The 26,986-nt window shown below is 38.9% G+C and overlaps 1 protein-coding gene across 2 annotated transcripts in view; it reads right to left on the bottom strand.

Annotated features, from left to right (window-relative positions):
- Nucleotides 1-26,986, bottom strand: part of BCKDHB (branched chain keto acid dehydrogenase E1 subunit beta) — a 2,914,018-nt gene that overhangs the window by 2,452,080 nt on the left and 434,952 nt on the right. For both annotated transcript variants that reach the window (XM_044074074.1, XM_044074065.1), the window contains exon 4: nucleotides 5,934-6,067. In XM_044074074.1, coding sequence (XP_043930009.1) covers nucleotides 5,934-6,067 — 134 coding nt within the window. The remainder of the gene's footprint in view (nucleotides 1-5,933; nucleotides 6,068-26,986) is intronic.

Genomic DNA, 26,986 nt, shown 5'->3' with positions numbered 1-26,986 from the left:
TTTCTACTAGTCACAAATCATCTACCCATCACTGTGCATCTCTCCTATACGCAGCTCACTTTTGCTCACAAACTCATCTTTCATCCCTCCCTCTGTCCCTCCCTCAGCTCTACCTTTAAAATGCACCTGCCACAAAGACTCCTAAGATCCAATAACCAAAACCTTATTGAGCTGTACAAACCCCTTCACTCTCAGGGACAAAACCTCCTGTCCTTTGCCCTGGCACGCATATGGAACTCCCTTCCTCCCTCCATTCGTACCACCACCAACCTTCCTGTTTTTAAAAAAATCACTTCATTCACATCTAACTTCCGCATGGGAATGTTCCTGCTCCCACCCCTCATAGCCTATTCTCCATTTCCTACAAGCAACTACTCCATATATTAAGACACTAAATAATAAGCCAACTGTAATAACATCTTATAATTCTCTAAGCATACAACTCCATTCGAGAAACTATATATTCACTACAGCAATTCTTTTGTTTTTTTCTTCAAGATTTAACCAAAACATTTTTTTCATGCACCTGCTTAATTCTTAGCTTTCAACAAATGAAACCCATCAGGACATTGTAACTGCTTAATCTTTGCTATGTCTAGAAGCTACAAATAACTGAAATTGTTTGGTCTTGAAGGTACAAATGACTGAAATTGTAAACTTTTGTCACAATTGTTCTGTAGTTTAGTCTTTAACCTACAAATTATTGAAATTGTAAACTGTAATCTTTGTTTTGGAGCTTTTCTCCCCAGGACTCCATTGAAAACGGGTTCTTCTTGGCCCAATGGACTATCCTGGTAAACCAACTGCAAATAAATAAATAAAATAAAATAAATGTCCCTAAAGTTGAACATTCAGCAGAGAGAGTCCCAGTTGCTACACCAGATTCTAACTTCTATGTCACAAGACTTGGTCGTATTTCCAGACCTAGTGTGCAATACACAGCAACCTGGACATAATTGTTTGTATGTATTTAGTTTTTTATAACTGCATGACAAAGAATTATTTGCATTGACTGCATGTCAATTATCAACATTGCATGACTTATTTCTCAAAGAGGGAGGATATAGTATAGTGTGCATCTGTTGTACCTTTAAGAAGCATTTCAAGGTCGGCACGTGCACATAAATAGCCAGCACGTGCTAACTTTAGTGCAGTTTGTGGGTGCAGTCAGAGAGTGAGCATGTATGAGTGTAGCAGCTACTTTGTTTATAAGTTTATCTAACTTTAAGTTATTAAGCCTCAATCCTGAAGTGCTGGTACATAATACAGCTGCTTGAATAGAACCCACAAAGACTAGTCTATTTTATCCTGACTAGATGAGCAACAAATAGCTAGCCCAAGACACTGGGCAAAGTCCAATGAATTACTCCTGTCCAAAGAAATGGACATAGGAGAAGTTAAGTGTTTCGTTTTTGGTCCCTTTCTGACAGGAAACTTAGGACAAACAGAACCAGTATTGCCAGCAACAGCTACCGATGGATGCGCATAACATTCGAAATGAGCAGGGACACATCCCCTGTCTCTTCTACCATGACCAACAAAACTGGCTCTCCTTTGACCACTGAAGGGACTCCAACAGCCACAGAGGACATGGATAACCCCTGGCCCATAGTGGCTGTACATACAACATTGGATGAAAGCAAGGAAAAAAATAAGTAGTCTAATGAACCAGCTAAGGTCACAGCACATTCACCACCTGCGAGTGTGGCAAACGATCAGCCTGCCATGATGGTAAAGGCTGCTTAGTTAACTTTATCTTTTTTGTGTCTGGAAGAAGGTTCAACTTGGGGAACAGTAGTTTGTTCCATGGTCAAGTCATAAAAAGGTGCTTATTTCTTGGGGAAACTTAAGAGCAATAGTTGTTAAAACAGAAAAGTAGCAAAGAAACGTTTCCCAAAAAAACAGTAAAAAGCACATTAAACACTTCTAACAACTCTTTACCACAAAAGTAAAAAAATGTGTTCCTGTTTAAAAGTTCAGAAAAGTCACGAGACAGTCAAGGAAAATACTTTGTCTTACCTAAAAAACAGTTTCTCACAAAAACTTAGTTTAGACAACTTTTTTTATTCTCTAAAGGGAACTTGTATGTCCAGCAAGAGAACAGCGTTAACCAACCATCGATCCTCGAAAGCCCGGAGAGGAGCACTCTTCTATGGGTTAGGAAAGCTCTGAAGGACTTTGCACCCAAATCTATCTTTGTAGTCAGCTCAACCTGAGCTGACTAACAGGCGAGCATGTGGAAGACGCCCGGAAACCTTTTACGTTGTCCAGCAATTATATCCTATTCAGGATATAACCCATATAACTTAGACTACTGAAGTGATCAATCTGAAGATCAGTAGTAAAGCATAATGGAGTGGTTAAACCTCTACTTTGGAGACACTATATTTACACTAAGAGCAAAAAACAGGGAAAAAGAATTGGGGAAGGAGAAAATAAGTGAAGGGAAATATGTGGATCAACTCTTTAGAATGTAAACTTAATGCATATTAAACCAGAATGCAGCTGAAGAATGGGAAAGCAAGCGTCAGGTAATACTTAGGGAATGGAGGCAGGTACAAGTTGATTCACTTAAAAATGCATTTATCATCTAAATTCTGTGCAAAACAAAAATTATTTTAAAAATGGGTGAAAAGACTCACAAAATTCTGTCGCAACGTAAGAGAAGCTATGTTTTGCAGTTTGCAGTTTTGTATATGGAGTTTCAAGTGAGAGTTCTGAAGGGGGAATTGATCTCACCCGATAGATGAAAGACCTGAGATATTGCTGGAAGATCTGAATGCTAGGTGGTCAGCTAGGAAGGGGAAAGACTCCAGATTTACCAGCTTGAAAACAAATGAGTACAGCAGTAGAAGGGATCTTTAGTTTACAGGCAGCCATTTTGCATTAGCTATAGTAAGACAGTGATGGTCCATCTTCAGAGATACTAAACTGCAAATATGTTTGCTAATTGCTTGAAATGATACAAATATATCTTCTCTGTTGCTGGGGTAATGAGCTTTATATATATATATATATATATATATATATATATATATATATATATATATATATAAACACACACACACACACACACACATATATATATATATATATATATATACACACACACACACACACACACACACATATATATATATATATATATATATATATATATATATATATATATATATATATATATATATGTGTCCCCTTCAAAACATCTAAAACCCCTAACATCTAATTTCATAATATTGAGACCAGAACATCTAAAACCCATAACATTGAATTTCATAACATCTAACAGTATAAATCACATGAAAATAACATCCCCTCCACATAACGGCATATAAAATATACCAAACTACCAAACACACTTTTTACTACGTTTCTGCAAGGGGGCTTGATAGAGTGGGGTTAGGAAATTGTTTGCCACTGTAGTGCGATCTTGGAGTTGGTATATTTAATTTATGGGGGTTGGGGTTGCAGGGGGGCTTCTCCCCCTGCAGAAACGTAGTTAAAAGTGTGTTTGGTAGTTTGGTGTCATTATATGTGGAGGGGCTGTTATTTTCTTGTGATTTGTAATGTTAGATTTTATGAAATTCGATGTTATGGGTTTTAGATGTTCTGGTCTCAATGCTATGAAATTATATGTTATGGGTTTTAGATGTTTCAAAGTAGACCTATATATATATATATATATATATATATATATATATATATATATATATATATATATATATCTCAACACACATAAATACACACAATGTGTGTGCATATACACTTTGAAGCACTATCTGCAGCAACAGGAAAAAGTAAAATGTGTCAATACATACCTACTGTGACATCCCCACTTTGGGCCAGTAATCATGAAGCCTGAATCCTCACCACTGACACTGGAGAGGGACTTCACTTGGAATACAAATGGATACACACAGTATTTCCAGATGCAGACCTCTCTACATCAAGTACACTTTTCCTTAAGAGCACACAGGGAACACACACAGCCCGGGGTCTGGGTTTCTCTTTCTGTCTTCCCTACATCCTCAGTAAGGCTCCACACTGGCACAGCTGCAGAGATAAGTCCTCAGCCGAATGCCCAAGCCAAGTCCTCCACCACTCTCTCTGTGAAATCAGTGCTTCGTGTCCCTGCTCCAAGTACCTCACACACACATACCTGGGAAAGGCTGGCAATGATTTACCTGCTGTGCCCCCTTCTGCCCAGACTATAGGGTAGTTATCACTGCCACCAGGCACTACAAAGCCAGCTATCTACGGCTCTTGGTAGGGTACCCAATTATACAGAGTGAAAGTAATATTAATACAAATGGTAATGTTGACCAAACAGCCAGGCTTTCAGGAGTGGCCAGAGTTATCGCCAAATAAATATATGTAAATACTCTGAAAGCTTACATATTTTCAAAAAGAACCAGCCACAATAAAAGTTAAATATATTTAATAATAAATAATAAAAGAACATGAAAATACAAAATATCTATTTACAGTAAACATCAGAGTTTCAACCACAGGAAATATTAAAATAACACAGGTGAACAGATTTATACAGATACAGAAAAACAGTACTTAGCTAATCTCACTATATTTTCCTGACTAATCTAAAGAGTTACTATTCCCTGGTTCACTTACTAGAGCAAGGCAAGATGAAGTAGGTGACGGATCCTTCTATGTCTGGTTCCAAGAAACATACTGCCTCATCTGACTGAGAGACTTCTCAATATAATATCTAAATATTATTTCTGGGATAGTGTACAGAATAACATGACATCCGGTCATCTGAATCTGTTACTCGCAGTAGTGGTGCTGCGGTAGCTTTGTCGCCTCACAGCAAGACATTGTCTCATTCGATTCTCAGCTAGAGCGTCTTCTGTGTGGAGGCATGCGTGAATGGGTGTGCCTTCGTTGAAGGTTGTGCATCAGGGCTGGTAACCCAGCACATAAAAATCCACTACCAAACATTAGCGGACCAGAGTTCCGCTGTGGCGACCCCTAAGACCCCATAAGCCAAAAGACACAACAACAACACTATCACCAACACTCGAAGCTGACAGAATTTTAGCACTATGTGTTACCATATACACAGTTAAAGCTTTGATCAGACCTGCTGCAGCTCATGGAAGTCATAAAACAATTTCAAACCTCTACCCTCCAAGAATAGCAATTAACTCCCTGCTAGAGACAATAAAGAAGGTTTCTCAGACATTTTGTCTCTGGCTGCAACCATAACTGTAAGATACAATCGTTATGGCCTAATTTAATTTCAACTATTTTTCAAAATTAGCTGGGATTGAGATTAACCTCTTCTCTTCCAGTAACCTCTGCTAAAACATACATATTTAATTCAGTTACAGTCAGGATCCACTGTCGGTACATTTTTAACAGAAGCAACTTTACAAATACATTTTCAATACAAGCATCTGTACAAAGCAGTTTGATATACAAACGACATAATTCATTACAAAATTCCAGCTACCTGTGCTGGCATATGTTACACATCCACTGCCCTACTTCTGATGGCTTGGCTGGCAATACCTCATCCATGCTTACTCAAGAAGGTAAACAGAAGAACTCATTTATTTTCAAAATGGGACACCCTGTACAGAAACAGCTTCAAAGCCATGTATCCACTGGCTAAAAGGCTAGACTCCAGTGTCCCTGTAATGGATAAAGTAGGTTATTAGACGATGACTGGATAGATTTTACATGACATGGCTTCTTGAACATTATTTAATGGTTCAAGCATGAAGCTCTAACTGAAGCAACATTAGAAATAAGTAAAATGTATCAAGAAATATGGTCACTTTCTCTAAATTCCATGTTTTAGTACTATGAGTTTCTAGCCCTTTTAACAAGTTATTGACATATCTGCCAACATTACTTAAATGATACTGCCTTTAAGGTACAAGTATGTAGTGTCATTGAAAATTACAGACCTGATCAAATGCTGGAAATATGTAGTCTGCAAATTGTATTTCTGCTATTGCAGTGGCACCTGTAGTTGCAACTCCAATTCCAAAACCGACAATTCCTTGCTCACACAAAGGTGTGTTGAAGACTCTGTCTTTGCCTGAAATCCAAAATTTAAAAATACATTAAGTATACTGTAAATGGCTCAATACAGTACTTTTAACAGGGGAAAAAACATTTTTAATAATATATGTTTACAAAATACGAACTTATTTTTTGGCTTGTGTTATGTGCATAAAAATAAATACGTGTGTGCAAGCATTCAGACAAATACTCACACACACACACACACACACACACACACACACACACACACACACACACACACACACACACATACACACATACACACATACACACACATACACAAAGCAAGTATCATACTTTAAGGCAATAAAACTATTTTGGAAGGCTAAGGTGTCCTGGAGAAGGAGATGCTCTGTCTGGGATGAGGTGATTATTGCAAAGAGTGGCCTGAAATGCTACAGATTAGCCAAAATACTGTAGTAGTGCTTCATGTTTGTATTAAAACAGGACAGAAAAAGCAGAGCTTTGGTATGGAAAGGTACAGCAGGCAGCCACAGTGATGCAGAGGTTAGTGCTGTTGCCTGAGAGCAAGAGGTTCTCCGGTTCAATTCTCAGCTGGGGTTCCTTCTGTGCAGAGCCTGCATGTCCTCACTGCATTTGCATGGGTTTCCTCCAGATGCTCTGGTTTCCTACCACATTCCAAAGACATGCATCTGGAGCATTTTTCCCCGGCTCTGCTGAAAATGGGCTCTGTCCCAGTCGGAACTTTCCTGATAAACAAATGTTAAATTAATAAAATAAATGAATGAATGGCCAGAAGGGAAAGTGACTGGAGAAGAACTACAGGAAAAAAAAACTCTCCAAGTAAAATGATCCAATGAATACCTTTTTCGCCAACTACACACAATCAAAAGAGCAGGGCAAATACAATACTTAGATGGAGTGCTTTCAAAAGCCACTTTATCTGTATTTTGGGAAGTGTGAAAAAATGGAGAAAAATCCATATGAATCCAGAGTTTATCTAAACAATCATTGGTAAGAGAAGTTTTACTTGAATTTATATTTTATTTCTTACCACTGTTTTTCACTGTTTATAGGTAGGAAAGGATAGCTTGTAGACAATAAGTTTTGCTTTAATTTATATTTTGACATTTTTACCTTTAATTTTCACTGTTAGTTGTTAGAAAGGGATAGGTTTTAGACAGCCAAACTCTAGTCATCCCAAGGGTCCTAGGCAGCTATAAATTCACACCGACAGCAAAGAGGACAATCTTTTAGTTATGTACTTACCATAACTTCGGATGTATGGGATCCATCTCGCCTACATTCATAACAGGTGGGCTCGGTGGATGATCCATCGGCTCAGCTCAACAACTAATACACTACGAAGTCTCTCATTGGCTGGGCTACTCCCCTATCCCCCTATCAGGATGCTGCCTGCCCCCAGATCTTGTGTTTGTACATCATACATCCATCCATACAAAAGAAAAAAACTAGTACTAACTGTAAACTCTCTAAGAAGAGATCAAGAAAGAAACAAACAAAGGGACTACAGCTCCTCTCCTCTAAATCCGAATGGAAGGAGAATGGTGGTGGGTATGGATGTGGCGGGCATATGGGATGGACATCGAGAAGTTATGTAAAGTATAATAAAAGAAAAGATGGGATCTCCTCTATCTCTTCACATAGTGCAACAAGTCCTAGCAGCTAGCACCCCTGGCTCATTGGAAAACACTCCTGAGAACTGTGGAACCAAAGGAAGCCCTGCCTCGCCCTGCCAAGAAACCACATCATATGAGAAATGAAGATGAAGGTGTAATGAAATATGTCCAGGCCACACATATCATGTAGCTTCTATATTTGGAGATGCTAAAGAAGTAGAATGAACCTTGATTGAAGGTACTGGATGAAAGGAAGCTGCTTTATTAAAGGGAAAGTGATACAATGAATTTATCATAAATTAATCCATTTAATCGGGTTTCCATTTGTTACTTTTTTTGTTGATTGATATTTACCAAATAATTTCAACAAACAATTGATTTTCCAATTGTGGTGAAAAAGGCAAAAGATTCAAGTCAAGCAAAATTGAGTCACGTCAAATTTATGCAAAGGTATATTCTGAATTAGAAAATTCTGGGAAAAACAGGAGTTCTAAAGTTTGAAAGAGTTCTATAGTTTGCTGAATACAGTAAGGAGGAAACCTTTTTGAATGGAAAATCATATGCTTGTGGAAAAATCAAAGGAGGAGGAAGAGAAAAAAAAGGAGAGTTCTGAAAAAGTGCTTAGTTATGGCCACTAAAGTAGTGCTCATGGCCACTAAAAGGCAATTAGACAAGGTTTAGCTCACGGTTGAGGGGACAGGGGCAGCAGGACGCATAAGAACCATAAGAAGTCCCAAGGGGAACAGGATGAGATAGGGGAGGCCCTAGACCCATGCCTTTTAAGGAAGCCCTACAAAGTTTGTTCAACAAGGAAAAAAAAGGTTCAAATGAGGCATGAAAATTGAAGATGAACATAGAGGGTGAAATTAATGGTAGAAAAAGAGCTAGACTGAAAAAAAACTGACCCCAGAAAAATTCGAAACTGAATAAATGAAGCACCAGAAAACTTTGAGAGGCCCAGAGAGCAAACCTGACATTGGCTTGATAAAAGAAGGCCAGATGAGAGGTTGTTGGAGGAAAGGATATGTGTATTATGAGAGGAAGAGAAGAAGGTCCGGGACTAAGGATGGAGTGGATACCGGATATTGGAAGGAAGTCAAGTAGGGAGCCAGAGGAGGTGGAGCCGAGAGATGGTGGACGTCAGCACTGATGGTCCCGGGGCCATGGACCAGCGGAGAAATGCCGGCCTATGAATGAAACCATGGATATGAAAAGCAGTGCCAAGGGGGCGCAATCCAAATCAAGGCCAGGTAAATGGTCTTGCTCTCCACCAGAAAGGGCAAAGCAGGAGGAGCTCGTAAAAGAGGGGAGAAGAATGTGCGAGGGAAGCCGGGGGAAAAATCCAAACACTGGAACCTGCTGAAAAAGAACTCCCTGCACTCGCACTATCTGGCTTGGGTGAGGCTGGCAAACAGAAGAGGGTGTAACAGCACAGGTCGCATAGCAGGACTGAGGTGCTCCCAGGTTGATGGTGTCGTGGAATAAAGGTTGGTATTGCTTCCGCAGTCCGCAAATTGTTCCGGAATTCCCGGTATGGGGTTGGACCATTGGTCAGCACCCAAGCTACCGCCGCCCAGTGCCATCTCCTCAGCTAATCTTCCGTAGGTCGTAGACCTGGTTCCACAGTGCTTGTTATATATTACTGCACCACCATACATGACCGCCGGATGGGTCCCGGGATTGATGGAGTACAGGAGGCTGATTTCTGGCTGCCAGAACCAATATATGCCGCTCTTATATTCTGTTGGTGCCCGCTATGCATGGACAGTTTCTGCATTGGCCCATACCCACTGGATGGCCCGGCGTCCAGGTACTGCAGACCGGTAGGGGGTGGAGATCAAACCTGAACATAAAGCTTTCCGTGGATTGGGAGAGGTAGCCTGAGTGAGGCCCAGATGGAGATTGGATTGGCACATAGCCGGCAGCTTGAGGATGATCATGATTAAAGCATGAAACAAGGATTTAAAACTTCTGAGAACCATTGTACGTATGGTTCCAAAAATAAAAAGTATTCGCATGTGAAGAGAACAGGCATAAAGGGAACTAAAATAGTGGGAGTTGAGTTCGAGACAGTATTAGAAGAATCTGTTGGACTTGAATGACCTAATTCTTGTGGGATTTGACTTGATCTTGTAGGACCTGAATTGCTTGGTCTGCGCCTATAAAGTGTATCTTTTTTGTGAAAGGTGTCTATAGACTGACAAAAGTGATTACTGCTGGAGATGGCTGTGTGAGTGGTGATTTTTTGGGCCTGAGCGTCTATCTATGAAAGGCCCAAAGTGAGCGTGCAGTGAGGCCTAGGCTGGAGCATAATAGCTCTTGGAGTGGCAGTAAGTAGCAGGAGTCTAGATATGCAAACACTTGGAATTGGTGGTTCTCGGAACAGTGAGGACCACTGCCAGTGTAATTAGTGAACTTTCCCCTGGGGCTGTGGGCGACTCCCAGGGCAGTGCTTCGGCTGATGGAACCCTGACCAGCAAAGTAAGTAAAGTCTCCTGGCTGGTTGTCCATGCTATGGAGCCCATAAATTTTCCTGAAGGTGAAGAGAGGTCATCCATGCATCCATGCATACAAAGCAATTTAATGAACTGAGATCCAAGAGTTGAGATTAGATTAGGACTTTTAGTCAGGGAATAATCTTGGTTGCAATAAATGGGCTGGTCTATCTTTTTTCCGAAATGGTAATCTGAAGTCCTTACTGGATTTGGCCTCTGAAATGGTCGCTTTGGAACCTCCTCCTTTTTCCTTTGATTTCTGACTGGGAGGGGCATGCTGCTGCCTGATCTGGGAAAGCTGTCTGGATTTTCGGGAGAAGGGGGTTTGTTAAAGGGGTTTGTGCTTGGATAAGGCGGTCAGCGGTAGCACCACTGGGCGTTTGCTGATGGTTAAAGCATGATTGGAGAGCATGGATGGCAGTTAGTGTGGCCTTCAGGAGAATCAGTCTGGCCAGAAGCTCCAGGGCCTCTCGTGTCTGGTCTCATGAAAGACTTACGGGGCTCCCACCTCCAGGTCTCGGGAGGAATCACTTCCTGGAGGCGTCTTCCCCCCTTCCCCTCTCTGGAAAGAGGAGGAATCCCTTGCCTCTGGAGGAGCCTGAGATTTTGCCCTCAAGGGCCTCCTCTCTGGCCTAAAGGGTAGTCAAAGTCAGAAAAGGGCCCTAAAAACCGAGGCGAAGGCGTCAAAGTCTTGCCCTCAAGTCCAGCCAAAGTTAGATGTGATGACAAGACCGAAGGTCCAAAAGCTGACCTCCTCGGCGTCAAAGAAGGACAAAAGAGGCGTCATGAAAGGGCAGCATAAGCGTAACCAGGCGTGTCTCCTCTAAACGCGCCTGTTCCAGAGCCGAGCCTATCCAGAGCTTATCTAAACAATCCTGTTTTTGGTTTGTGATTGACTGTGGAGTTACCTGGTAAGAGAACTTTTATTTGAATTTATATTTTATTTCTTACCACTGTTTATTGGAAGGAAGGAATACCGTGCAGGTAATATTTATTTTGATTTATATTTTGCTGTTTCATCTTTAATTTTCGTTAGTTGTTATAAATGGATAGGTTTCAGATAGGCAAATTCTAGCCATCTTAAGGGACCTACTCAGCTATAAAGTCACACAGATTGCAGAGAGGACAATCCAAAGCTTATCTCGACAATCATGTTTTGGTCTGCGATCTTTACTGTTAAAAAGAGGTGCGACTGCGAGCAATAGTGAGCAGAGGCTACTGCACGAGCGATGTAAAGGAATTCCAGCTTTTGTCTGACTTTCAGAACTTGTACTGTCAGAGCAACAACTTTACTGTACTTAACTTAGTATTTGTATATTGTTTGTGTGATTTTTCTCAGTGAAGTTGATTTAAGTTATCTTTGAATTCTTTGGTAACTGGTTTTGATTATTCTTTTCTTTTACAAAATTTCTATTCATTTGCAGCTGAACAAGGATTCCTTAAATGAGTATGCCATTAATGGTTTACTAAAGCACAAATATCTTGTAAAATATATTGTATAGTGTAATAAACTCTATGTAAATTTAAATGTAACGCCTGATAACACTGGTAATCTGTGTTCCTCATGTCAAAAGTTGGATGATTTGCTTACCATTATCAGTAGTAAATCTAGACTTACTGATGACAATTGCACTTGTACAATTTGTACAGCTTTGAGAATTGTTGTTACATATGTTAATGACTGGACTGTGAGATAAATAATGTTAGGCAAAGAGCGAACAGCAAATAGAACACATTCAGGAAAGGATACGTCTATCATCTGTAAAGATGACTCAACTCCTGTGAAACAAGACAATGACCCTGACAACTTTGAAATTCTGGATACAAGTATTCAGCAATATGAGGATTCAGATTGTTTACAAGGAAATAAAAAAAAGAAAGGAAGAACTTCTCAACAAATAAGGAAGCAAAGGAAATTGATAAAGGTCTGTAAAGACTATACATACATAAAGCAGTGCCCTTTTTAGTAATACACAGATTACAAGAAATGCTATTTTTTTTTCTATCAGAAAACCTACAGTCTACAGAAAAAAGGAAGCAATTTTCCAAAAAAAAAAATAGAAGAAAAGAGGCAAGGGATGGGTGAAAAGGAAGAAATCAAAAAAAGAATTGCAAAACATTACTGCTCAGAAAAAAGATGAGACATTGACAACATGGCTCAAACTGTGGATGTACAAAGATAGCTGGATGAGAACTGCATGCTTGCAAATGCAATAAGTAATAAAAACAGTAAGATTAATCAAGACTAATGTGATGAAGATCATTCATTTGTAATAATTGACAGAGCAGATAATACTGAATTCGAATTTGGAGATTCTTCAAATTTGGTCAGAAAAGATAATTCTTGTGTTGGGAGATTCAATTATCAGAGGAGCTGATACCTACATTGACAGAGAAGACAATGAACATCATTGAATAGTGTTATGCTTACCAGGAGCAAAAATAGAGGATGTGAGACCAGCCTTAGAACACCTTAATTTAAGAAGCACGGATATGTTTTTATTCATGTCAGAACAAATGATCTCATCTGCAAGAACTCTCTGACTGTTAGGGAATTTACAGCCCTCTTAGATAGCATAGCTTGCACAGATGTTGGAACGTATTTTTTGCAAATCACATATAGCAATTAGTCAGGACACCATGAATGAAAAGATTTTTTTGGGTAAACAACTATGTGAAAAAATGTCCATTTTTAAAAATGGAAATGTGTAGAGCATCAGAGTCTAATTTTGGACAAACGTGTTCAGACAGGATGGTGTCCCATTCATTAAGAACAGGGAGGAGAATTCTTTCATCAGATATTTAAGCAATAACTAACAGCTGTGTGGTACATTGAAGATTTACTCATGGTTGGTGTGGTTTAATCACGAAGGAGAAGCCCAAGTGATTAAATAAAGCCAACCGTGGGTAAATCTTCAATATACCACACCACAGAGTTGCTTATTGCTACTATACAATGACATCACTTAAGAAAAAAAATACTTTTCTTAAATCATGTCCTTGTATAATGCCTCAGTGGTGCTCTTCCATGTTTTTCCGGTATCCTGGGGCTTTGTCTGATGTACTGTGCATACATATGGGACTTGTGTTCTAATGCTTTTACACAGTACATCAGTGCTGTGCAAAGGAAGCAACGGAGAAAGGAAGATCTCCACTGCTTTTGGCTTTTAACATTCGGGAGAGCCGGGACAGACAAAATACAAGAATAATCAGGTAAGTTTCTTTAGTTTTGCAGAACACACCTGATTATCCTCTTATTTTTCTCTGCACCGTCTCCCTTGTTTGTTTGAGGTCTTCCATTTTCTTATTTGATTAAAAAAAGAAAAAAAAGTTAAAAATTACGAGATGTATTAATAGAAAAAAGTCTGGGCGACTGGACCTTTTTCCACTGGTATATTCTCGGATTTACAACGGGCACGCTGGTTGGGCTAACCAATCAGCATGCTCGTTTTTGAATATTAAAGCACAGTCATATAATTTGCAATTTTTGACAAATACAGGGCAGGCTTTTTGCCAGGAAGAACATTTAACAGATCACAGACAGAAACATTTGATGCACCTCTAATGGTTGTTAATGCTAAGAGTATTAATAACATCTTTTTTATTGGAAAATATGCTACTATTGATTTTCTTACTGTTTACGAAACATGGCTAAAGAACAATGACTAGAAACCAGTTCAAACCAGTTCTGTCATAGTATAAATGATTTTACTGTAACAGACATTCTAACAAAAAAAATAAGGTGGAGGTGTTACAACAGGGATTAAAGACAGTTATGAGACCTGTGATTATTACACGTTCAATGATAACACCAATAATATAGCTTGTGTAACTGTGATAATAAAGACAGCCTTTAAACATATAACAATTGTTGGTGTGTAATAGATTACCAAAGTCAAGTGCTGATGACCTAGAAGAATTCATACATTTCTTACAAAAATACAGGATGGAAGAATAGTAGTGGATGGGAATTAAACTTACCAGAAACACACTGGAATAATATTGATTCAACAACATTAGTAAGGAAATCATACGCAACTTATGTTCAGGAACAACAATTGCTTCAGATTTTAAACAAAAACTTCCAGGGAATGAAATATACCAGACGTTTGTGTTCCTAGAGAAATTACTGCTACTTCACATCAAGTTTTACTATCATCGATGTGCAGTGATCATGGGGTTATAATGGTTAAATTGTTGCTACATAATTCTGCCAAACTGAAATGAAAAATAATGTGCAGAAGATTAATTACAGATTATATGGAAGCAAAACAGTCACTACATAAAACTAATTGGAGTGATGCGTTCAGGGTAAAAACTGCAGAAGGAATGTGGAAAGGTTCGAAAGAGAAATTATTTGAGTGCAAAAAAAATTTAAAAAAATGATCAAAAATGTTTAACATCAGGATATAGGCATACAACTTCAGGAAATATATTTCCATAAGAACAAGAAACCCAATTACAGTGTGTGTGTGTGTGTCTTTCGGCTTTTCCCGGTTAGGGGTCGGCACAGCGGAACTCCAGTCCGCTAATGATTGATTGGTTTTTTATGCCCGACCAGCCCTGCCTGACTGCCTTCTTTTCTTCGAAAAGGTGAACACATGTTCTCCACAAAGAGACGCGAAAGAGAAAGAATCGAAGACAGCGCTGCCTTACTGTGCTGATACGCTACAACGCTACCACCACCACCCACCAAGAAACCCCCCGAAAAAGAGACCGAAAATATAATAAAAAAAAAAAAAAAAAAAAACAAAATTGAATAATGAACAAATTGAATTAAATAAGCAAAAAATTAGATCAACACATTTGAAAAAAAAAATTATGAAAAAAAATAAAAAAAAAAATAATAAAATAGGAAACAATTTTATATATAATTTTAAAAATATAAAAATGTGGAAAAAAAAAATAAATACAAATTACATAAACAGTTTGGCTCCACAAAGGGGGTGATACGTTGTCCTAGTGACATCCAGGTAACCTCTGACACTGAAATTAAATTAGATTGCATTGCAATGGAACTATGCAAACTGGATCCAAACAAAGCACAGGGAGGAGAAAGAATTAGCAATAATGTCCAGAGAATACTTCAGCAATAACTTACAGTAGCATTATATCTATTATTGACTAGGTCATATGAATATGTGAAGATTCCGCAAGATTGGAGACATGAGCTTATTAATCCTGTCATTAAGGGAAATGGGAGTAGGACAAACCAAGAGTCATACAGACTCTCAAGTCTACTTTCATGTTGGGGAAAAATAATAGAGAAAGTAATATTGGATAAGTTATTGTCAGAAATGGAAAGGATGGGACTTGAAACCATATAGCAGCATGCATATGTTGAAAATAGTTCTATTACCATCTGCAACATGATGTTCTATAACACTATAACAGCTATAAATGAAAAATTGTGATGTGATTTCATTTATATAGATCTAACTCTAGCACTTGACAAGGTCATACACAAAACACTGATGAGTAAATTAGAACTAGGTACTGATGTATATTTCGGAAGATGGCTAGCTGCATGGCTTACAAACAGGACATGGAAAGTATCATATAGCAACTGGACAGGTGAAATTCTTGGTTATAGTCAGTGTGTCCCACAAGGCTCAGTCATAGGCCCATACATATTTTGATTGTATCTTTCAGACCTATCTTTTTCATCTGAGGTGTTCTACTGACTGTATGCAGATGACTTGAAATTGGATAAACTGATTACATGTGTTACAGATAGGACATGTCTGCAAAAGAACTTGACTAAATTGACCATTTGGACATAGGAGAATAATATGTTGATAAATACATTAAAACCTGAGCATGAGAGAGCTAGGAAACACAAATTGAAAGGTGAATATTTAATAAAACATACAGTGATTGAAAGTGTAGATTCATTTAAGGATCTGGTAGATCCAGCTTTGAGTTATTTCTAATCATATCAACCAATTGGTTAATGATAGTTACAGAACTATACATTGTATAAAAAGATTTATAAAGTCTAGGAAATCAGAAATGATGAAGTCATTGTCTGTTAATTACATTAGACCCAAACTTGAGTACGGAATAACAATATGGAGAACTTATAAGAAAACACACATTAGTAAACTGGAAAAAGTACAGCATAAATATACCAATGGCATCCAGGGATGTGAAAATTTAAATTATTATGAAAGACAAATTTCTGAACTTGTACAGAGTCTCATATAGATATTTTAGAGGAGCTCATATTCAGGCATATAGAGCATTTAAAGACAACTACCTCTGGGAATGTTTGAGGTTATCAAAAAGTAGTACATAATAGTCAGCGAATCTATGTAGAAGATTCTGTAGGAAAGACAAGTGTACTAATTGGCTCTCTGAGAGAGCAGCTGATGCATGGAACAGACTATCAAGTTAATTAAAGCAAGCGCTAGTTTAGATATTTTTAAGAAGAGCCTGGACACCTATTATGGGAACAAATATTTTGGTACATTGGCATGCTACAAGGGCGTTAATGTCCATGCTTGAAATATTTGTATGCATGTACAAACAAAACATTCCAGTTTCACAAAGACACAGATTAACTCGAAGGTCAAAATGAACCCCACGCTTGTAAGGTAGAATTTCAACCAATGAGTCACGATGTTGCCATGCTTTCATAAGGGAAAATAAGGTACAAGTTGCAGAACAGCTGCCCCCAGAATTCTAGAAAAGACCAACAGTACTACTTAGGAGACCAGTGACAGAAAGGAACAGATATACCATACTAACACTGGATTGCAAAAGTGGATGCTGAAAACCCACATGTAGATCTATGAAACAGTCATGCAATTACAGGCCCAGCAATCCTACTTCCAGAGAAGTTTCTAAACATAACTCTGACAGGCAAGCTGATGCATTTCCTGAATGTTGTTTGTCTTGCATACAAATTGGCAGTATAGTTTCAGCAGAAGTCTTGTCAGTCCAAACTGAGACATGTAACTGGCTACTTTTTGCTTCAAACTGAGACATGTCTCTGGCTGTATCACCACTGAAACTGACAAGGGCAATCCTGTTGATGTGGCATATCTAGGCTTTACTAAGGCCTTTAATACCGTACCTTACCAGAAGCTGGTAGGAAAATTAAGTTTATGAGCTACGCCCAACATGATGAAGTGGCCAAGACACTAGCTATTTCATAACAACAGAAGTTGATATTAAGACAGAAACTCCCACAAGAAAAGTCAGTGAATAACAGACTGCCTAAAAGTTCTGGGCTAACAAGTCTTAATTTGTATATTTGAGTATCAGATACTGCACAAGGACTGGATCACACAAATCAGTGTGTATACTGTTGATACTAAGCTTGATGTGGTAGTGGGAAGTGGGAAGCTGGTCTCCACAAAGACCTGCAGAGGCTGAGAGGGTGGCTAGATGCGTAGCAACAGAACTTAATGCAAACAACTACAAGGTCAAGTGCTTTAGAAGAGAAAGCAATGGAAAATACATCTGTGGAGGTGACACTCTGCAGGAAAGTGGAAAAAATTTATTTTGGGATCACAATTACCTCCATGATTCATGCTATACAAGATGAAATGGCAGTGGCAAACCCAGCAAGATAACAGAGTACATACCAGCTCTGGTTACTTTAAAAATTAAGAGAAATTAGGCATGATGTACAGATCTACCAGAATGGGGAGGCTAGGGTTTGAGGAAATAGATACCTGAGCAAGCATAACCCAACACAGATGGGTAAATACAATGTGATAAAACTACACTACTTCATTAAAAGGAAAGTTAGAAAGGTGGTGTTGAAAAAGCAGCAAACAACTTCCTGTCATGAGGATGGCAGGTGGAAAGGGGGGCTTCACACAGACTTCAATATAGCAATAACCCACGCCTGAGTGCGGGTAATGCTGGATTTACCCATGGTTGGTGTGGTTTGGTCATGAGGGCAAAGCCCAAGTGGCCAAACAAAGAGAACTGTGGGTAAATCCAGCATTACCCACACCCAGAAGTGGGTTATTGCTATTATACAATGACATTATTTAAGAAAAAAAAAAATTACTTTTCTTAAATAATGGCATTGTATAATGCCTCCTTGCTGCCCTTCCACAGCTGTCTGGTATTCTGCGGCAGTTCTGATGTACTGTGCATGCGTATGCTTACGCAGTACATCAGAGCTGTGGGCGGAAGCAACGGAGAAAGCAAGATCTCCGTTGCTTTTTACAAACTGTCTGGCTATGTTAAAGGAGTTTAACATAGCGAGACAGCTTTAAAAAAAGCAACGGAGAATCTCCGTTGCTTTTTTAAAGCTGTCTGGCTATGTTAAACCCATTTAACATAGCAAGATAATTGTGAAAAAGCAACGGAGAAAGCAAGATCTCCATTGCTTTTTACACACTGTCTCGTTATGTTAAAGGAGTTTAACATAGCGAGACAGCTTTAAAAAAAGCAACGGAGAATATCTGTTGCTTTTTTTAAAGCTGTCTCACTATGTTATACCCATTTAACATAGCGAGACACATTTAAAAAAAATGGAGATAGGAAGATCTCTGTTACTTTTTTTAAAGCTGTCTCGCTATGTTAAACTCATTTAACATAGCGAAACAGTGTGAAAAGCAAGGGAGATCTTGCATTCTCCGTTGCTGTAAAAAAAAAAAAAAGAGTTATACTAATAGAAAAAGTCTGGGCAACCAGACCGTTTCCCATTACTATAACTCTGACTTACAATGTGCACGCTGACCAATCAGCGTGCACGTTTTGGAATATTAATGGGGGGGGGTCGTTGTATAATAAACGCTACTTCATGAAGAGGGGTGGGTAGGACCATGAAATTAACCCTCTCAGGCAAAAGTACAGTTTAAATAAAAAGAAAGTTATGATTCCCAGAACAAAATACAGAAAGGATGGTACTGAGGTAAAGGAGAAGCAGTTCCACAGGGACTGGATGCAACTTTCTGGTGAATTCAACATGCCACGGGTTGTTTTGTCAGCAAACTGGTATAAGGCAAGGATATTAACAAAATGTGACACAAACAGTAACGTCTGTGGATTACAGGCACTTCCTAGAGACTTACAAAACACATTAAAAACACTCCTAAATAACAGTTCAAGTTACTATGGGCATGGTAAAGAGAATGAATATTTACTGCTCACTTACACTGATATTCAATATGCATCTCTTTCTTAAAAATGAGCAATGACCAATTTTTTTCTGTACCTTGTGTGCATCTCACCAAAATCTAACAGGTTTGTCAGTTTCACAAATGCACAATCCCTACCTGAAATATTTCTACTTCCCAATAACTGCAGTTGTCAGAAAGACTATAATGTCAGATTACTCCATGTGTACCCACATCTACCTTGGCAGAGAACATGGCAATACATGTACATCTAGATTTATCTAGAGGGAGATGGCAGATATGTTCTGTTCTGCTCAACACTCCTCAGCAGACAAGACAAATTCCCTTCTAGGCTCTAAATATCACATAAACCTTGGAAGACGCATCTTTTCAAGGCTAGGTAACCAGCATCACAAGTGGACAGAGGAGCAATAAGCTGCCACACTAGTACAAATGTACCTTGTAATGTCTTATACCAAAAACAGTAATAAAATACACACAAAGGTAATAATTCTTTATGCTATGCTTGGTTAATGCACACACTCGGACAAGATATGGCCAAGAGTGAATACTACCACCAAACTCATTTTTTGATTGCTACATTTGTTAGTCCTTTGCATCCGTAGGGGATAGTCTTGATTTTTCTAGATGCCAAGAAGCCATCTGTGAAACAAAATGACAATTCTATAAGGTATCAGTGCAGCCTAGTTTTGGAAAATCCTCATCAGAAACATAACAAAAGGGTGTCCATTATACCAGCCACTTTTTCTACTCCTAATAACAAAGTTTCCAGCAATCTCTCCAAGATACTCGAAAAATGTATCAACTCACAGGTCACTAATTACCTCTTTACCAATAATCTCCCCTCCAATACCCAACACGGCTTCAGGCCATATCACAGCACTACTACTGCTTTGCTCTCCTTCACCAACACTATCCTCCATCACAAAATCAATAGCCTCTTCTCCTCTGCTGTATTTTTAGATCTATCTAAGAACTTTGACATTGTATCACATGAGCTATTACTCTCTGCTCTCTCCAACCTTTCTTTCTCCAAATCAGACACCAACTGGTTCCATAGCTATCGACACGGTCGCCAGCAATCAAGTCGCTAGCAATCAGTTGTCTGGGAAAACAATCTATCCCAATCAGTTGTCTGGGAAAACAATCTATTCTCTCACCTCCCTGTTACTCTCGGTGTTCCCCAAGGTTCCAGCCTTGGCCCCCTGCTCTTCCCCCTTTTCACCAACAACCTGCACACTGACACCAAACAAAACTCCCTCATACAGTACGCGGATGAATCCACCCTCATCTGCTCAGCCCCAACTTTAACAGAACTCCAACAGATTACACAAGAATCATTCTCATCTACTGAAAGCTGGCTGCCCAATGCTCAGCTCCTTCTCAATACAAACAAGACCCTCCAAATCTATCCCAAACTCCCCCCACTTCAATATACTTGCCAAAGACAATACCTCCATCAGTCCACACCAAACTACTTGGTGTAGAAATTGACAACAATCTCAAATTCCACATCCACATATCTCTAATAAAAAAAAAAAAAAAACTTGGTGCTTTATACAGAAGCAGCCAATACCTCACCAAAACAGCTAGAATCTCTATCGCCAATTCCCAACTAATACCTACCCTATTCTATGCATCACCCATACTTACAAACCTTAGTCAGCCTTAAACAAACTTGAAGCCTGCTACAATAAAAAACACAAGATTTGCCACTGACGCCCCCTACCGCAGCCACCACTGTCTCCCTTAGAGACCTAGACTGTCTCAAGCTCCCACAATTTCTACACCTGAATCAACTCTCCTTTGCTCATAAACTTGTAAACCACCCTCTCAAAATTCCATCACTCCAAACACTTCTCCAACCCTACCACTCTTCTAGACCCCTACCCTCCAGCAACAAAAATCTTCTCCAGGTTATCAAAGCCAAAAACTCAGCAGGGCAAGCTCTATTTTCCTGCGCCATATCCAAGCTCTGGAACAACCTCCCCCCCTTCCCCCCACCATAACTACCCTACCTTCCTGCAGTCATTTCAAGACTGTCCTCAAATTGCACCTAAATATTCACTGGCTTTGTCCTTACCCTAATCCCGACTAGCCCCCCTCCCCCTCCTCTCCTTCTGCTCTCACTCTCTCATCTCTGCTCTGGATAAAGTAATCCTCTACCACTATAAAACTGAACTGAATGTCAATAATGCTAGTTCTACAATCCTTAGGGTTAGTAATCATTAGTCTATTTAGTTTTGTTAACGCGTCGCTGTTAGACAACTTAGTACTCTATTACATCTAGTGTATTTTAATGTTTAAATGTATTACTAATTATTTAGTTGTACCAACTGTGCTCCTGCACTATATGTCATCATCACTATTACTGTATGCATACTTTTGGCTTTATTGTATATCACTTATCATAAACATTCTGTGGAGCTTTTCTCCCTGGGCCTCCACTGAAAAAAGACCTGTGTCCAGTCGAAATTTCCCGGTAAACAAATGTAATAAATAAAATAAATAAATAGTCAGGACCATCAGGTCACAACAGTATTACCGCCACAGCATAACACAAAAACATATCATAAGACTGTATTGGCAATTAGCACATTATGTTGCAATGCACACCTAGAAATGGCACTGAAGTTCATATTTTAACACTAAGCAAGGTCCTGTCTTTAAAAAAACAAACGCATGGGTAACGAAATACAAGAACCAAGTAAGATTCATTCCATCTCTTCTGTAGCCACTAAGCACATCTGACGTTTGTATCTAACGTTGGTAGCATCTTCTCAAATACTTCCATGTCTTTAATTATAAGTCAAAACTAAATATGATATGGATAACTTGCAGATGCAGGATCTCTCATCTCAGTTCTACTCAAGCTGGCTAAACTTCACCAGAATGACTTGCTGTCTGATGAAGATGCTCTTTATTGGACTAAGAAGGAGTAACACGCACGTACAAGGAGCATGTAGCATCATTCTTTTTCTGAATCAGAAAGCACCACTGGGACAATTTTCTAATTCTCACATGTGTGATGCAGAAAGGAGATTTGGCAGTGGTCTGTTAGTAAAATACATGTATGCAGGAATTAATGGTTTAGATGAAGTAGTGACAACATTTCAGAAATGTACAGGGAAGAGCAACACTTTACTTTCACGTATACTGATACAGAGGTAAAAGAAAAGCAATGTGAAGCTGGATTATTTTTACAGTAAAAGGACTGGTGTGGGGGGGAACCATTAATTATGTTGCTATTATCTAATTAAGTTGTAAAATGCTCTTCAGCAAAAGGAAATTTACAGATAATGCATTCCAACCTGCAGCCTATACGGCTTTAATGACTGATGTCTGCAGAACAATTCCAAATGGTTAAAGGAAGAGTACATCACCTTCTAGGCATACAGACAGAAGTTCAGTCTCTGAAATCAATGGAACCCTTATATGCAAAAGACTTATTAGAATTTTTTTCTGTATGTTCCTACTGCTTGGCCCTCCCAGCAGCTTGTATGTTACACCATTGTTGTTTGCAAGAGGCACAAGGCTTGTCAGCATGCATGCCATGTCTCCTGCCAAGTGGAGCACAGCATGTAGCACGTGCACACCAGGCTCCTTACTACGGGCACTTTACCTGTATACCTGTAGATTTTTTCAATGCAATGATCCAAGTCACCAACCTCCTCCTAGGACAAATAAGCAAATATTAGCAGCTCAGTGCTATACTCCTCCCACCTAGTCCCTCCACTGTGCTTGCCCCTAAATGAAGGTGGGCCATCAGTTGTGGAGTCAGGCCTTCATCTCTCCAGGCCAGAGCTGAACATTCACCATTTATTATACAAAAATGGTACATGCCATTTCTTTTTTACTTTTTAGGATGCATTTAATGCAGTATTGGTTTTCTGAAATTTTGTTAACTGCATAGTACTGCACTATATCCTGGAAGTTTATATTAAATTACTACAAAAATCTAACTGTGCTAATATCAAGTGTCTTAACATTTACCACCCTTATCGGGATTACAGTTTGTCATGATCAAATTATCACAAAACCACTGAATTTAAATATGGAGTTATACAAATTTCCTCCAAATAATGGTACAACATTGAAAAAAAAAACAAGGGTAGATGACTGCAAGTAGTTATAATTTAGTAAAAATTAAGGGAACAATTAGCAAAAGCTGATTTCAGAAGAAATGAAAAGGGAAGACCGTAGTAAATTTAGATTTAAAACATGACTACAAAGCAATCAAGTGGTAGTCAACACAGCATATTCAATGCAGTCTAGTAAAAGAAAATAAAACATTAGGAAATGACTGTATTCAGCTGCATCTGTGCAACCTGACAACATGACAAATTGAGACGCAGAATGCCAGCATGCAAACAAGTGTCTGTGCTGCACTACATGGGATGGCAGTGGTGTGATAAATAAAAAAAAAGGATGGACTGAGAAACAACAAACCATGCATAGTGGGTTTGCAATTATGTAAAATAAATAGAAATATTCTTCTTGCTACCATCTGGCAAGTTACTCCTTCTCACAATCACATATCAGAGAATAGCAACTGTGACAGAATCAAACAGCACAGCAGTGTTGCATTAGGGTGTAATGGAGTGATAGGATGGCACTGACGAGAGCAGGAGACAGTCTAAGAAACAAAACATTACTCGTTCTGGTTTTGCAAGAATAGGATGTAAAATGAAATGCTTCCTGTTGCCTATATTTAGTTACTACTTCATACAATCGGGCATCACAGATTACAGCTTTTCAAGAAAATGAGACTATGCTACTTCTCTGTTGATCATCTTTATTTCCTACAATTAAAAGAGAAAAATGCAGGAACTCAAATGTTCGAAGTTTTATTCAAAAACAGAATGTAAAAGGCAAAACTTTCGAGTTTCATCAACTCTTTCTCAATGCAGATACAAATCATCCATTACACTCAACATTTATACCATAAACCAGCTAATTAGTCACATGATTAATTAAGAACAATTAGTATAAACCAGCCCTAAAGAAACATTTAAAATGTCTTTACAATTCCATAACCAATAAAAACGGTGAAAACCAATAATATACATCTAACAAACAAATTCTCTCTTTAATTTTGAAACGGGTTTGACAGTATTTCTTACATTTAAACCTGGGGAGCAGCTACCGCCAGTTCATTCCTCCCAGAGGGGAGAATGAGGAAGTGACCTTCAGCACATGACTGAGGACAGCTGCTGATAAGCAACGACTGCCAGTTCACCCCCGAGGGAGAGAATGAAGAAGTGATCTCCATCATATGACTGAGGACAGCTGCTGATGATAAGCTACAGCCAGGTCACCAATGAGGGGGTGAATAAGGAAGTGATCTCTGGTGAGCAGCTACTGCCAATTCACCCCTCCCAGGGATCTCCATTACATGCCTGAGGACAGCTCCGATATGAAATATTTCTCTGCACTTAACTCACCTGTATAGCAACATGATGCAAAACAGAAAAGTGGGAATGGGGCTAAGGCTTAAACTTTCTTCCTCACTTGTGCTTTGGCAACCTGTCTACTTCACTCCATCCCAAATAACCCATAAAGCATGGTAAAATCAAGTCCCAGTAACCATAAGATTTTTCAATCTGAAAGGAGAATGCACCTGTGGAAAGATCACATTAAGGAATCACCAAAATGGGGTGGACAAAGTGGCAGACAAAACTAGGTATCAACAATAAGGAAAATAGGAAAGTGAGAATGACATAACAAATAAATGTACATAAAACATTCTTGTGGACATGGACATTTAGGCAGCCCTCCGCCCATCCTGCACGGCAGTGCCACTGGTATAATGCAAACAGTATTCCTTATGTAAGATTACTCCTCTATCATGTTAGACATATTATAAAAAACATGTTCAAGACTTTCAGTCAAGAAATTTGTTTTAATGAGAATGGAGAAAGAAAGGAGGAATTTGAAAAAATATTCTTTATGTTCTTGATTGACTTTTTAGTGAGATTCAGGCAATCATAACTACTTAGTCAAATGGGCATTGGGGCAAAGTTTTAATTTTTATGTGGAAAGAAAGCTCTCCAAACCCCAATGCACATTCCCACACTCTCCCATGTAGGAGGCTTTGCTTCTGAATCCTCTTGACTAATATAACCAACTATGTAGTCAAAAAACTCAATGAAGGAAAGACATTGTTCAATTACCTGTTTGGCTGTCACAGTAACGATGATAGTACAACTGAGAACATTAAAAATATTCTGAATGACCTAGAACCATCTAATCAATACTGAAAGCAACAACTGTAGAAACAAGAAAGAAAACTGCAGATGTCATGCACAGTGGCACTCTAAGGACTGCAGTAAGGTAACCGGCAGACAGAACTAAGCATGATCAAGTGAGCAAGGATGAAACTAAAACAAGTAATCAGTGGCAATAATCTAGGGAGTCAGATGTGGAAAAGACACATTAAAGACAACTGCAGTTACAGGAAGCTCTACCAGAAACTGTGGTGGCCAGGTTAAAAAAAAGGAAGATATTTATTTATTTAGCATTTGTTTTCCGGGAAAGTCCGACTAGGACAGAGCCCATTTTCAAAGACGGCCCGTGGAAAAACATTCTAGGCACGTCTCTGGACTGTGGGAGAAAACCAGAAAACTGGGAGGAAACCCATGTGAATGCAGGGAGGACATGCAGACTCTGCACAGAAGGCCCCCACCCGAGAATCAAATTGGATTACCTCTTTACTGTGCGGCAACAATGCTAACCACTGGACCACTGCGCAACCCAATATGACTGGTGACAAGAAGATTACAAGAAAATGAAAAGAAAAGAAACAAATAGCAGGCACCACAGAACAGCCTTAACGGTATAGGTTTTGCTGCTCACAAACAAGAATGAATGAATGCGAGTCTGGGTTTGGGAAAAGGGAAGGCATTCCAACATTAGTCACTACTCTAATAATACACCATAATTCATCACTATGCAGTACAGCAAAACAAGCACTGAGAAAGATAATGCAGGTATTAGCCAAAGGAATTTGTTGAGGAAATTGACAGAGTTCTATTAATTAGGGTTTTACCATGGCTAACACTAATCCAAATACATTGTTGTACTACCCTGTTACACATGATGCACGCACATCTGGCTGGCAACCTTTCAAAAAACATTACTAGACTGAAATAAGCAGATGTGCAAATCAGAACATTGCACATTTTGCATGCTATAATAGTTGTTCAGAAATACCAGTCAATACTCAAACTATATACAGTGGATATAAAAAGTGCACACACCCCTGCTTAAAATGCTAGGTTTTTGTGATATTAAAAAAAAAAAAAAGAGAGACCACAACAAATCATTTCAAACGTGGGAGATTCGAGACATTATATGCAATCTGAGTGACTTCTGCATGAGTTGTGTACACTAAACCTTTTCTTAGTAGGAAGAGCATTTAGATTATTTCTGTAAATGTTCCTTTAGTATTGATTTGAGCTATTCCGGGATGGACTGCATTCTCACCTCTGACGGCATACCACTTCATGTTGCTAGACCCGGTTTAGGTAAGGCCCTTTACACCAGCAGCTGTTTTGAAATGCAGTCTGAGGAGTGTAAGGGCATCATCTCTTACAGAATAGCTTTGCGGTCAGACTTGCAATTTTAAGGAAAGGCAGTGTTCCATTCTTATTATGTTATAAATCTGAGAGCTAACAGTAGTGTTGCTCTTTCGTTAATGTTCAGCCAGTTGGCATAATTAAGTAGCTGACAA

This window comes from Protopterus annectens, chromosome 1.part1 (genome assembly GCF_019279795.1).
Source record: "Protopterus annectens isolate FY-2018-M chromosome 1.part1, PAN1.0, whole genome shotgun sequence".
Classification (NCBI taxonomy): domain Eukaryota; kingdom Metazoa; phylum Chordata; order Ceratodontiformes; family Protopteridae; genus Protopterus; species Protopterus annectens.
Note: the sequence above shows the minus strand (reverse complement) of the source record. Positions and strands in the feature narration are given on the sequence as shown.